This window comes from Octopus bimaculoides, chromosome 2 (genome assembly GCF_001194135.2).
Source record: "Octopus bimaculoides isolate UCB-OBI-ISO-001 chromosome 2, ASM119413v2, whole genome shotgun sequence".
In the NCBI taxonomy this organism is placed as follows: Eukaryota; Metazoa; Mollusca; class Cephalopoda; order Octopoda; family Octopodidae; genus Octopus; species Octopus bimaculoides.
In genome coordinates, this window is record NC_068982.1 from 76,941,911 (window position 1) to 76,955,514 (window position 13,604).

Below are 13,604 nucleotides of genomic sequence, written 5' to 3' on the forward strand. Positions count from 1 at the left end.
CTTATCTGACCACTACAATCCCCAGATCTCGATATATTTTTGAACATTTACGGTGCATTTCAGAAAAACAAGTAAGGAGTCAATATCCTCCACCATCATCACTACAAGAATTGTAGACTGTTTTAGCTGAAGAATGGACAAAAATTCCTTTGGAAACAATTCAAACTTTGTACGAGCCATACCTCGTAGAATTCAAGCTGTAATTACTGCCAAAGGCGGTCCTACCCCATATTAAAATAAATTTTAAATTCTAAGGTGTTTCCATTATTTTGTCCAACCCCTGTATATATATATATATATATATAAATTTGCACAAAGCATAGGGATGCTTAAAAAGCATACACCTACTAGAAATAAGAGCTCATGTCTTAAATTAATCCACCATACAGCACCAAGATAACAGAGAAAAACGGAAAGAATACATTCAACAGCACCAAAATAATATTATGCAGTTTAACTGGATTAATTTAAGACTTTAGTTCTTATTTCTAGCAGGTGTATGCTTTTTAAGCATCATTATGGTTTGTGTAAATTTATAATTCATAGCTATATAATTCTATTTTGCCTGCAATCTACCTTATGTTACTGCTGTTGATACCATCAATTTTAAACTTTATCCATAGTCTTATTTCAAATCTTAGTGTTTGAATGTTTTGTTTATATATATATATATATATATATACCCTTTTTCAGGTGACTTTTGACCACTGCAATGCATTTGTTGATGAGTGGATTCTAGTTGAAGAAGAAACAATTGCAAAAGCTATTTATTTTATGCTTTCCCAACATCAAATGGTAAGTTTTCTTTTTATTTGTTCACTTTTAGATAACAAATGATTAAAACAATTTTGTTATTCTTTACTGCCATGATTTTGTTCAAGACACTTCCTTTAATTTAAGGATGTCTTGAGACATTTTTACTATCTTCTTTGTTTTCCAACTGAGGGAACAATATATCTTCCTAGAGCCACACACCTGCTCCTGTCCCTCTATCATACTTTAATTTCTCAACACCTGACATAATATCACTTCCCTCAACACTACTCCCACCTCAGCTGAGGTCTTGTCTTGCAAGTTGCTTGGCAAAGTCATTAGTGCTGGTGCCATGTAAAAATGCATCCAGTACCCTCTTTAAAACATCAGCTTTGTGAAGGGCATCCAGCTGTAGAAACCATGTCAAAGCAGACATTGAAGTTTGGTGTTCTCTGGCTCACCTGTTCCTGTTGTACCTAAATCCATGCTAGCATGGAAAACAGACATTAAATGATGATTTCATAACCATTGCATTTCTTTCATGGCATGGGGAGGGGTTTTTTTTTTTTTTCCTTTTCCATGAGAAAGATATCTGCAATCTATCTAAAGATTATTACGGATGCACCATCATTCCACCACCACCACCCCAAACATGACATTCATTTTGAGCCCTTATGATCACTTCTATCACTTAGGATCTCTTAACACAGCTAGGATTAGTATCCAAAAACTGGTTCATGAAAGACTTCAGCTTTAAATAATTATCAATGATGTTCTACAAAGTTCAAGTAACATCTACAATGCAGTAATGCCTTCACGTCTAGGACTACTGCTTCTACAAACTTGGTCTGCATCCATAGAAGGGCCACTTGACTAATTGGCTCCAGGCCCACATACATAGAACTACTTGATTGATTGGCTCCAGCCTGTTTACCATCTCTTTTCTATTGCTATTATGACCTCTGTTCTTTAGAAATAACAGATGTTGTACTCCCTCCACCATCTTTACACTAATCATTGTCCAGTTCTTCCTCCCCATTTTGGAATTTCTTCTACAGTCATGCCAAGGTTGACCTACAACAGTTTAAACAGGACATTGACATCAATCTTACCGATCTATAGACGGCATGCAAGGGTCATTGACTCTGCCTCTTCCAGTGTCGACCTCAGATCATAAAATGACAAAATCGTAAGACACTGAACACAGCCATTCTAACAGTGCACTAACTACACCAAGGTACAATAATAATTTATCTTTTTCTTGCAGGTTATTGAAGGGGCTGCAGGAGTTTCTCTTGGAGCATTTATGGCCAATGTTTCTCGGTTCGCTGGACAGAAAAGTGTTATAGTCGCCTGTGGTGCCAACATTTCCATGACTAAACTAAAGGATATCATTAACACATCAATGTAATGTAGTAAGGGATAGAAAATGAACATTTTGTAACCAAAATTTATCTTATATTTTAATCAATTTAGAGATATGATGCAGGGTTATGTTTAAACCTCCAGCCAAAGCAATGGACTTGAATCCCCAAATACAACTACAGCATGCATAGATTAACATCAAACGCCAGGCAACTTCCTTGTGTCTATATGCCCCTTTAAGACAACACTGATTACATTTATTCTTCCTCACTCTTGGTGGCCATCAGCAATGATGGCCCAGTGCTTGCTTGGAGGTTAAGTGTTATTGGTATAAGGATGACAAATTTGGATTTGTTAAAATCTCACTAGCTTTCTTCTGAAAGAAGAGTTTAAAAAAAAAAAAACAGATTTTCTTACTGTTTCTCTTCCTTTGGCATTCCACTAGTCAGAAGAGAGGGTAAGGAAATGTTTCTTTCACCTTTCCAGGGTTGATAAAAATATTTTGGGGTCCAATTCAATCAATTACACTCTGAACTTAGGAATTTTTGAACTAGTTTCAGAGTAAGAAATCATTGTTTTTTTTTTTTAAATAAAAATTTGTTTTGCAGTCGTTTTCTCCTCTAGATTTTCTAGCCAGCTCAACCAGCTGGTCTCATTTTGTCTCACTGTACATTATTTTAGGCAAGTGTCTTTTACTATAGCCCCAGGCTTTGTGAGTGGATTTGATAGATGGAAACTAAGACTTGTGTATATATGTATTACTCCCCTTGCTTTGATATTGGTTTCAAATTTTGGTACAAGGCCAATTTTGGGGGCAGGGGATAAGTCTAATACATCAAACCCAGTGTTCCATGGGTACTTATTCTTTCAACCCTCAAAAATGTGAAAGGTAAAATTGACCTCGCCAGAATTTGAACTCTGAATGTAAAAGACACAAAATGCCACTAAGCATTTTGCCTAGTGCACTAACAATTCTGCCAGCTCACCGCCTTTCTCCTTGCCTTGATATGACATGATAGTTGTTAGTGTCACCATCATATAAAGTGTCCATTCTCCATCTTCTTTAAAAATGCATCTGGTCGTGAGAAATATTACCTTAGTTGGAAACAGGAGAGGATTGGCAACAAGAAAGGCATTAAGTCATAAAAAAAATCTGTCCAACTCATGTAAGTATGGAAAATGAACATTAGAATGACAATGATGATGCATTTCTCAAACAAACTGGAAGTCTTAATTTTTACAGACATTAAGATCTATGTAGCTTTTCAATCTCCAAGAAGAAGTGAAAGATACTTTGCCACATGTTACACATGCTAATGTGTATAGATGTCTTGAGAGATAAGCTGTGTATAAGAGGGATGATGGATTTTGCGAGAGAACACTGTTGGTATGGACATAGGGATAAAAGCTTATGTGGACCTAGGTTGCGGACCAATGGGATAGATGATGGTAGTTGCATTAAAAATATAAAAGGCCAGGCACTCAAAGTGGGTGATGCCTGTGGAAAGGAATTAAAAAGACATGGGACAAAATGGTGAAAAGCAATCTCAAAAGGCTGAGCCACACAAGAGATGACGATTGTGACAGAGTGGCTGAGATGCTCTGACAATATTAATTCACCACCCCATTGCTCTTACCATTTTCCCTTACTGACCCTATTCCCCCAGTTTTTCCATCACCCAAACACTGTCATCTCCCTCTAATGCTTTCACTAACCCTGTCCCAACAGTTTCTGTCTCCACGTCATCTCTTTCTCATACTTTTATATTCATCCTTACAACAGAGTAAAACTGGATCCTCCTAATCAACCCACCCCATTTACCACAATAAATTTCTTCTTTCCATCATACTTTAGCTAAACACCTTTCTCATCGCTCATTCTCCTAGTCACCCTTTCAGCTGTGGAGGGATGTTTAGTCTTGCAAGTTACAAGATTACTTCACTAATACTGATATTACAAAATGCCCCTAGTATATAATAAAGTGGCTGGTGTTAGGAAGGGCATTCAACCACAAGAAACCATGCCACTATCATTCATAATTCAGTTAAAAAAAGTAGAACAGTTAGTCATGGTAAAAATGGCTTGTAACATGTACCTCTCTTTCACTGTTTTAACTGAATAAAGTCATCCATACAGTTCACAATGGGAAAGGAAAAAGACAATCAGCTGGCTTTCCTGGACACATTAACATGCACCAAGTATGGATTCAGGATGTCCATATACCGCAAGCTGTCCTTTACTGGACGATACCTCAACTTCAATTCCCACCATCCATACAGTGTAAAGAGAGGGATTGCTCAGTGCCTAAAACATTGTGCAAAGAATATAAGTAGTCATTGTGATACACACTACGAAGAAATGATCAAGCTCAGTAACGATCGGTTAAGCAACAACTACTCCAAAAGTATACTATCCACTCCAATTATGAAGAAGAGAGAGGATGAGGCCAATAAACTGTCCACAGTCTGTTTACCCTATGTGAAAGGCCTCTCTGAAAAGATGCAAAAGATATGCGGCCCATATGACATCAGGACAGTATTCAAGAGTAATACAACACTTTGCAAATATCTCCGAGTAAAACCACCAATAGAAGAGAATTTGACCAAAGACTGCATGTACTCCATCCCATGCAGCTATGGTAGGTTATACAAAGGTGAAATATGCTGCCCACTCAAAATAAGGGTAGACGAACATCGCAAAGCTGCAATACGGGGAGATATTGATAAATCGAGTATAGCTGATCAAGTATGGAAAACTGGAGACCACCTCCCCCTGTGGGATGAAGTTAAAATAATAGACAGAGAACACCACTGAAAAATACGAAAACTAGAAGAAGCAGCACATATGCTAGGACACAACAACCTCCTAAGCAGACCAAGTGCAGATATGGGAACCTGTATTAAGGAAGGATAGGAAAATATTAGATTTATAAGTGCTAGAATTCATTCCATAATTGCCCATGAGCATATGGCATAGTGGTTAAGAGCACAGGCTACTAACCCCCAAGATTCCTAGTTCGATTCCAAGCAGTGACCTGAACAACAATAACAACATCGAAAAATACCTTAGGAATGAGAACCCAGGTTCAAAATTTCCCCAAGACACCTGAAGAAAGCTGGGGGGTATATCATCTGAAACGTGTTAAACAAGATGAGGACAAATATCCATCGAATGTAAATAAAGTATGATCTTTGTCTAATGATTATTCATGCAACACACTATAGTGATTGTATCCCTGCTGACTGGAACTGAAAATGGCTTGTGAAGGCCTGGTAAGAAGTTAACAGTTCTTGGTATTCATCATCATCGTTTATAATCCGTTTTCCATGCTGGCATGGGTGGGACAGTTCGACTGGGGCCGTTAAAAAAAAAAAATTCCTTTCACAATTTCAATAGATAGCACTGTAATACCAGTCATAAGTAAACAAAACAGCATAAAAGTAAGAGTAATGTAGCTGCAGTAGTGTTTAAAAACTGATTTTTATTTACTGAGTAATTGTAATTAATATCAACGTCAGTTCAATCAAAATTTGAGTTACCTACCCCTACTTTGTTTTTTAACAAAGGTTAATCAAATTGATGTTTCAACAAGTGGGATGTATAGTTTACTACAGAATGGAGTATGAGTAAACAAGTGAATAAATCTTGCAATTTGGGAGGGGGGAGGGAGACTTCCCAAAATTCCTTAAATCCTCAGCTAGAGCCCCAACGCAGTTTAACCTTTTAGCATTTAAACCAGCCATATCCAGCCTAAATATTTACCTATTTTATATGTTCAAATGAACTAGATCTGGCCTCTTACACCTGTTCTACACTATCACATTAAAAATAAACAATCATCAAAATCCCAAAACCACAAGATAATTGCATGATTAATTTGAAACCATGTGAATAAATAAGCACTGCAGATTAATCTAAATGTTAAACGGTTAATGACTTGTCCAGATAAGATATACCTGAAACGAGACAAGATGTTCACAGCTGAAATACCTATAAGTCTGTCCAATCAGGTCTGACCTGAGTTAACATAACACTTAACTCTGCAGGACCTCTAACTTTCTATTGTATCCATTATCATCATTTAATATCCATCTTTCACGCTGGATGGATTGGATAGTTCGACAGGATCCAAGCCAGAGGGCTGCATCAAGCTCCTGCCTGATTTAGCGTAGTTTCTGAGGCTGGATGCCCTTCCTAATGTCAACTACTTTTTTCATGACACTGGAGCTAATGTGGTCACCAAGTAACTTGCAAAGCAAAGAGAGAGGAAGAAGCTCTCTCAACTAAGTGGGTTTGTAGAAGAGGTGGAGGTAACTTTTGTGCCAGGTGTTAAAGTGCTAAAGTATTATACAACAGGGGTTTTCAAACTGTGGTCCGCGGACCACAGGGGGTCCAATAGACAGCAAATACTTTTTATGGGCAATTTGATTTTATATGTTTTTTAATCGAAATCTTTTAATTGACAATAAACCTATTTGTTAAATACTGTTAAATAAATAAATGTAAAATTGTTATTTTAAGCAAATATTTATGTATAAATTTCATAAGCGTTTATAAGGGGGTCCCTAAGGTAAAGCCTGAAATATAAAGGGGTCCGCAAGTCAAAAAGTTTGAAAACCCCTTTTATACAAGGGCAGGCACAAGTGCCTTGTTATAAAGATGGTCATTCCACAATATATAAGTGTAGCTGAAAAGAAGATGATGATAATGATAAGGTGTCAAGGTACAAGATAAGTTGAGAGAGAATATGAGCTGAGGAACAGGAAAGATGGGTGGATAAATTCATGAGAGGATAGTGACAAATGGTTAGAGATGGGTGTAGAGGTAAATGTAGTGAATGATGTACAAGGGTGGAGGTGTGGTCAATGGTTAAATGTCAGTATGGTAAAAGGAATAGCTCAGGAAGTGGCAGACTTGTATGTTCAAACTGAATTGAGGTGAGAGCATTAATTACAGAACATAAATCACTCATTAAACAAAAATAACCATCACAATACATTCTAACAAAGAGTAGATATTTTTATTTGCATGAGTTTTGTAAAAGTTTTTGTTTTTTTATCATGTGGGAGAATTCCTCAATTACATAAGGCTTCTACTCTACTTTGAATGTATGTAGTTTGATTAAAACACACAAAAACTGAATATTTATGAAAGGTTATGTACCAGGGTCAATTTTGTGAAAGGGAGAGGATATATTTTGAGGAGTAGGATTGGCAGTAATAAAAGACTGGGACAAGATTAAAACATCTTCCCCAGTTGAAAATGAAACATCCTGCAACTTGACAAACCAAAACTAGATCACAACTGGTTTGTTAATGATATGCCAGTCACACTAGAATCAAGCACAAATCACCTCAGTATATAACTGGTACTAATCTCATCAGCCCATGCAGAGTTAAAATAGAACTAAAGACTAAATTTAGTCTCAACACTGCTGTTTTGTCAACCTGCCACTCTTATAGCAATAATTCTAATTTTGGAACAAGGCTAGCAATTTTGAGGGGAAGGCAACTCAGTTACATTGATTCCAGTATTTTACTGGTACTAAAATGTATTGACCCCAAAAGGATGAAAGGCTAAGTTAACCTCAGTGGAATTTGAATGTAAAGAACCAGAAGAAATACCACTAAGCACTTTGACCAACACTAACAATTTTTCCAGCCCATCACCTTAATAATAATAATGATTTCCTTTTAAATGTCCTTAGTCTGAAGACTGAATAGTAGTTTATCATGATTAGCAGGATAAAAACAAATTTTCATTATTTAAGACATTGACTTTGTAATTCTTAACCCCCACCTTTTTTTTTTTCGAAATAAAACTCAGAACAAACCTAGGGCATAAGTTAATTTTGGGATAACGCATACTGAACTAAATTACACCCACTAACAAGCCCCCATAATGAACAATGCCACAAACGAATCTCTAAGTGGAGGAGACCAAATTAGAGGTTCGTATTATTGACAACCCTAATTCATTAAAAACAAACTGTGCATACCCTGTTGTTCAATAGGTAAAAAGACACTATATACATATGAAAGTAGTGAGAGAAAGTAATAATGGATGAATTAGTGCTTAAGTGATTAATTACTAAAATAGTCAGAGAAAAGGTCTTCAATAACTTGTGGCTAGAACAAGTTCAGGTTGCCTCATTAGTTGTTAAAGCATTTTCCTATAGAAGTTTCTTCCAAAAACTGTTTTATATTCAGTTGTCTTCTTGATCTTCAATCTTTGGTGCCAGATAATATCGGATGTAACCTGTATCAGCTATTTTGTATTCCACCACTGAAAATAGAAGTGTAAATAAAGACAAGTTAAAATATTTGTGAATGATATTGACATATTTTAGTATATTTTCAGAGTTACTTATAGCCAACTTAATTACTATTCACCTCACATTAGATCCTTGAAATAATATTAATTAACTTACCAAGTGGAACATCTTGTGACATGGAGAGTGTAACATGAGTAGATAACGGTGTAGCTTTGGTGAAGAAATTCAAATATCGCAGAGCAAATGTCAGCACAACAGACTGGTTCATTTCAATAGTGACAGACTCTTCCTCTTTATCAGCATTGGTACTTTGGGCTAACTTGATGTTACCACATCCAAGATCACCACTGGCTGAGAATTTAACTCCTTCTTTTGTACAACAAATCACAACAGAATCACCAATTTGGCTCAAATCTCGACATATTCTTTGGAATTCAGCCGAAGGAAGTTTTACAACACAATTGTACTCTGTATCCTGTTCAAGAAAAAAAAAATAATCCCATCAGATTCCTTGTTCTTAAATTTCATTATCATAATTATCATTTAACTTCTACTTTGCCAATGCTTACACAGGTCAGACAAAATTTGTTGAAAATTTCTACATGTCCTTGTCTATTTGCAAGCAAACGTCTCCAAAGCTGCAATATTTTTGTGGCAGATTGGAAACAAACATCAGCACTTGTAGGACAGTGATGCTTGTTCACAACCATCACATATCAAGACAAGGGTACACATACACACACAAGGGCTTCTTTCAGTTTCTGCCTAAGAGCTACAGAAAATACTTGCATAAGATGTGGGATTGAACCCGAGACCACATGGTTGGGAAGCAAGCCTATCAACCACACAGCCATGCTTGTTGTTATTTGCTGCTCTAAATACAAATCAACTTTTAGCTCAGAGAAATCCCAATTTTTTCAATTTCAAGACCCATTCTAAGTGCTTGTTAATACTTTTCATGTTGTCAGCACATCTCCAGCAGTATTAATATTTGTTAACTCTTAATACTTAAGAACTACTATAGACCGCCAGTACATTAGCTCTTAATATCTTGGTTAACTGGCAAGTGTTTTTCTTTTTTTTTTTTAAAGAATGCAGATTTCTGGAAACTCCACCGCAACATGGCAGATTACAATAACCATCATATACTTACTGTAATGTCTTATGAACCGTTTAATTCAGAGAGGTTTCTACTGAAATTAATGTGGCTATTATTGACTAACAGTTACTTATTGTGATTATTAACTATCAGTTCTTATACACTGAAAAAGGATTACCATAAAGATATCTACAAATATTTGCAAATGACAGCCAATGTTAAAGCTATTTCTTTACATGTATTTGTCATTATTTTATCAGTTAAAAGTTTCAACCTAAAATACTCACAGGAATACCTAAATGTTCAGAATCAATGTCCATCAATTTAATTTCGTAATCAGAGACTTTTTCTTGATCTGTGAAATGGAAAAAAAAAATACAACACCAAATAAAATTACTTGTTTAATTTATTGATTGGTAGAATCCTTAGATCAAACAAAATATCTTGTATTTATTCTGGCTCTCCACATACTGAACTTAAAACAATGGTAAGGATATTGAAGAACTATACCAACTGTACAATTACTTGCACAATGTAACAAGTTTTGTTTGTATTTTTTAATGTTCATATATGCATTTTTTGCCACTAAATTAAAAAATCACATTGATAGTTATTTATTCCTAATTTCTTATTTGCTCGTTATATTTGTAACTTTTCTCTACAGCACGTTGTTGGTTCAATCTATTCTAGTATTGTATGGATAATTACACAACATTTAGTACTTTCTCATATATTGAGAGATATTTAGACTTAGAACAAAAAGAAACAGTAAAACTCTGCACTGTAAATGCCTTGATAACTCTTTTCTTAAGATGAGAAGTGCTTTGATGACAGATTTTCTGGAGTGTATGCCTTCTGTATACTTTTCTGACTAGAGACCATATATAATCTCCTATCATAGCAGTATTCTATCGTCCTTGGTATCTTCTTTCCATAGTTGCGATGTCCTGATGAAATCTCTCACCATGCTCCTCACTGACATCACCCAAGTTTTCAGGGAAAAAAATCTAGGTGAGAGTGCAAGAAATGAACCCTTAAGGACATACAACAACCCATTTTCTTGAAGTTTTCAATAAGCTTTGCTACCAGCTGTTTGTAATTGGGATCCTTGTGATTTCCTAGGAATCCACGAACTACATCACGAAATGCACACCGAGCTTCTTTTTCAACTTTTGTCATCACTCTTTCCAGTTTCTTCGACTTTAACATTGCATTTACTTGGGGCCCAACAAATATGCCACCCTTGATCTTAGCCTCAGATAGCTTTGGAAACATAAGACAAATTTCTTGAAAAGCTTCTCCTCTAAAACCTAAGGCCTTCACAAACCGGTTTACCAATCCGAGTTTCATATGAAGTGGGGGTAATAAGATTTTGTTGGAATCTACTAGAGGCTGTTTGAGAACATTTAACATTCCTGGCTGCAGTTCCACTCGTGGAGGCCAATGTACTTTCTTGTAATGATCATCAGCTCTGCTGTCCCATAAGCAAACGAAACATGAATACTTTGTGTATCCCCCTTGCAAGCCAAGCATCTTGAAATCACCACAAATATCCCACTTGAACTCGTAATTTTCTTTCTTCTGTATGGAGTGTGCAAGAGACAAAGAAGGATATTTATTTCCATTGTGGGGCAACGGGCAACACTGCTTTGAGACTTCGTGTTGAGCTATTTATGAACAGTCACCATTCTGCAGAATCATGCTTGAATCCAATAGCAGTAAACAAACCAATCACATCTTTACAATAACACAAATCATTAATATTTTCATAGTAAATTTCAAATTCTTCATGGCGTTTCCGGTACACAGATGTCTTGCAGTCTTCCCCCAGTAGATTCCATTCCTTCAACCTTGATGAAAGAAGTTCAGCTCCTGACTTAGTAAGACCCAGATCCGTGATTAAATCATCTAGTTCACTCTGGTTTGGAAAGTGAGGCTCTGAAGTCGTTCTTGGTACGAAAGCTTCCTCCATTTCTTGGCTGCTGCTACTTGTTGACTATTCAGATGAAATATTTTCTGATGGTAGTGGTACTCGTAAATTGACATCATGTGGGACAGGTGCTCTAGATGATGGTATGTCTGGATACTGAAGAGCTTGTCTTCCTTTCACTTTTTTGTACTTTGTCACATCGATCATACAAAAGTAAGTCATTGTGATGGTTCTTTGGTTCTCTCCATATCCATGGAATGGCAAAAGGCATTGACCTTCCTGTACCTCTTAACCATCCTTCTAGAGTAGATCAACAGCTTCCACATATCACATTTGGGACGCATAGTTTGTCCTGGTCACCCATGGGCATTCCAAAATAGAGTCTGTACGCTATCCACAATTTGGTACCTTTCACGATCTTATGTAATATCTTCTTTTTTCCAGTATAATAAGCACACACATAGCAAAATGTATCTGGAGAATTTTTACATACTCTAGTAGCCATCCTGAAAGTAGCAGAACTTAGTAATTGGTCTGAAAGAGAATATTAGACATACATTTAGTAGCGGAACATTATAACAATACCGAATATATATAATAACATTGAAAGTAGACATTTTTTTAACTGTTGATGATACACAAAAATAATTTAATTTTTGGAATCAGCAGAAAAAATGAATTGATAAACAATAAAAAAAATACAATAAACAAATTTTCTTTTTGAAAATTGCTACGTTGTGTTATTAGCTGACATAAGGGACATAACTAGGGGCTCACATATGTAAAATATTAAACTGAAAACCTTCAATCAACCGAGATTTGTTTTCGCCTGCCAATTAGATACGTATTTGATATGCACAACACACCTCTAAAAGTGTTTTTTTTTAAATTTTTATTATAGCATATTGTTGACAAAAAATTTAGGAAATCTATTCTCTGAAAGACCAGCAAATTCAGTTTGTTTTCAACAACTTGTTCAAAACTAAAAGCTAGTTATTTTTTGTCTTGCACCTAACTAACCAAAGTTCTTACATTCATATCCCTACCAACTTTTCTAGTTTAGCTTCAGTATCCATATATATCCTTTACAGCAAGACACCTATTTCTGTCCCTCTATTGTACTTTAACCTTTCAACACCTGACATAAAACCACCTTTCCTCAATACAACTCCCCCACCTCAGTTGAGGGACCCGTTCTAGCAAGTTACTGGTGCCATGTGAAAAGCTCTCAGTATATTCTGTAAAGTGATTACTGCTAGGAAGGACATGAATATCAAGATGTCAGCTCATATCAAGATGTCCAACTCATGCCAGTAAAGAAAACACGTTGAATTGTTATGATTCTCATTAAATAGGATTTGTTTTAATAAAAATGATGATACATATATATCAACTGATCAGTTGACAACTCCTAGTTCCAATGCTAACCATTCTTAAAAGAAAGCCTGGTGGTAAATTGACAGCTTTTATTACAAAGAATATGGCTCAAGCAAATCCAGTGATGAGAGAGAAGCGCTGCTCTCCTCACTATTGTATTTCTACATTTATAAAACATCAACTGAGATTAGCAGGAACAAGGAGGCTATAAAAGATGAACTTACTTGGAGATTCAAAAACGAAAGTGACTGTATCAGCATTATCTTCAGCTTTCACTGTGATTATATCATCATTGCAGGCACACTTGAGGATCTTGGACATGCTGTAAAAGAAACATGAAAGACATCAGGACAAAAATCATACAGAATTGTATCAACAGTAATTTAGTATCAGCTAAACTAAATCTCATAGGCGCAAGGGTAGCGGCTATGGTTAAGAAGCACACTTTCAGTAGCAAACATCCAAATTACCAACTTTATTTGTCTCGACTTATCAAACCTATGACCGAAGACATTCCAGCTGAGGACTTTCCACATGAAGATAAGGGTTGAGAAAGATTTAGTAGTTATTTCTAGGGCATAACTACAGATTCCTGCCCCACCGACTTTGGATGATCATAACTTTCAGAAAAATGGACATTTTTTAATGAAATTTTCTACGAATGTGTTATATCATGTAGATTTTGAATATACAAAACTTGGGGGAGTAGGAGGGAGGGGGAATTTCGGAAAATTCACCGGCGTCCACTTCAATTAGTCTTAACTTTCAAGAAAATAGATATTTTAAAATGAAATTATCTACAAAT

General features: G+C 35.9%; 1 protein-coding gene across 1 annotated transcript in view; it reads right to left on the reverse strand.

The window, feature by feature from the left end:
• Positions 1 to 7,117: 7,117 nt before the first annotated feature.
• LOC106869688 (proliferating cell nuclear antigen) overlaps positions 7,118 to 13,604 on the reverse strand; it is an 8,732-nt gene continuing 2,245 nt past the window's right edge. The window contains exons 2-5 of the mRNA XM_014915520.2: positions 13,024 to 13,121; positions 9,780 to 9,847; positions 8,550 to 8,868; positions 7,118 to 8,404 (exon numbers count right to left, since the gene is read on the reverse strand). Of these exons, the coding sequence (XP_014771006.1) occupies positions 8,325 to 8,404; positions 8,550 to 8,868; positions 9,780 to 9,847; positions 13,024 to 13,121 (565 nt within the window). The 3' untranslated portion in view covers positions 7,118 to 8,324. The remainder of the gene's footprint in view (positions 8,405 to 8,549; positions 8,869 to 9,779; positions 9,848 to 13,023; positions 13,122 to 13,604) is intronic.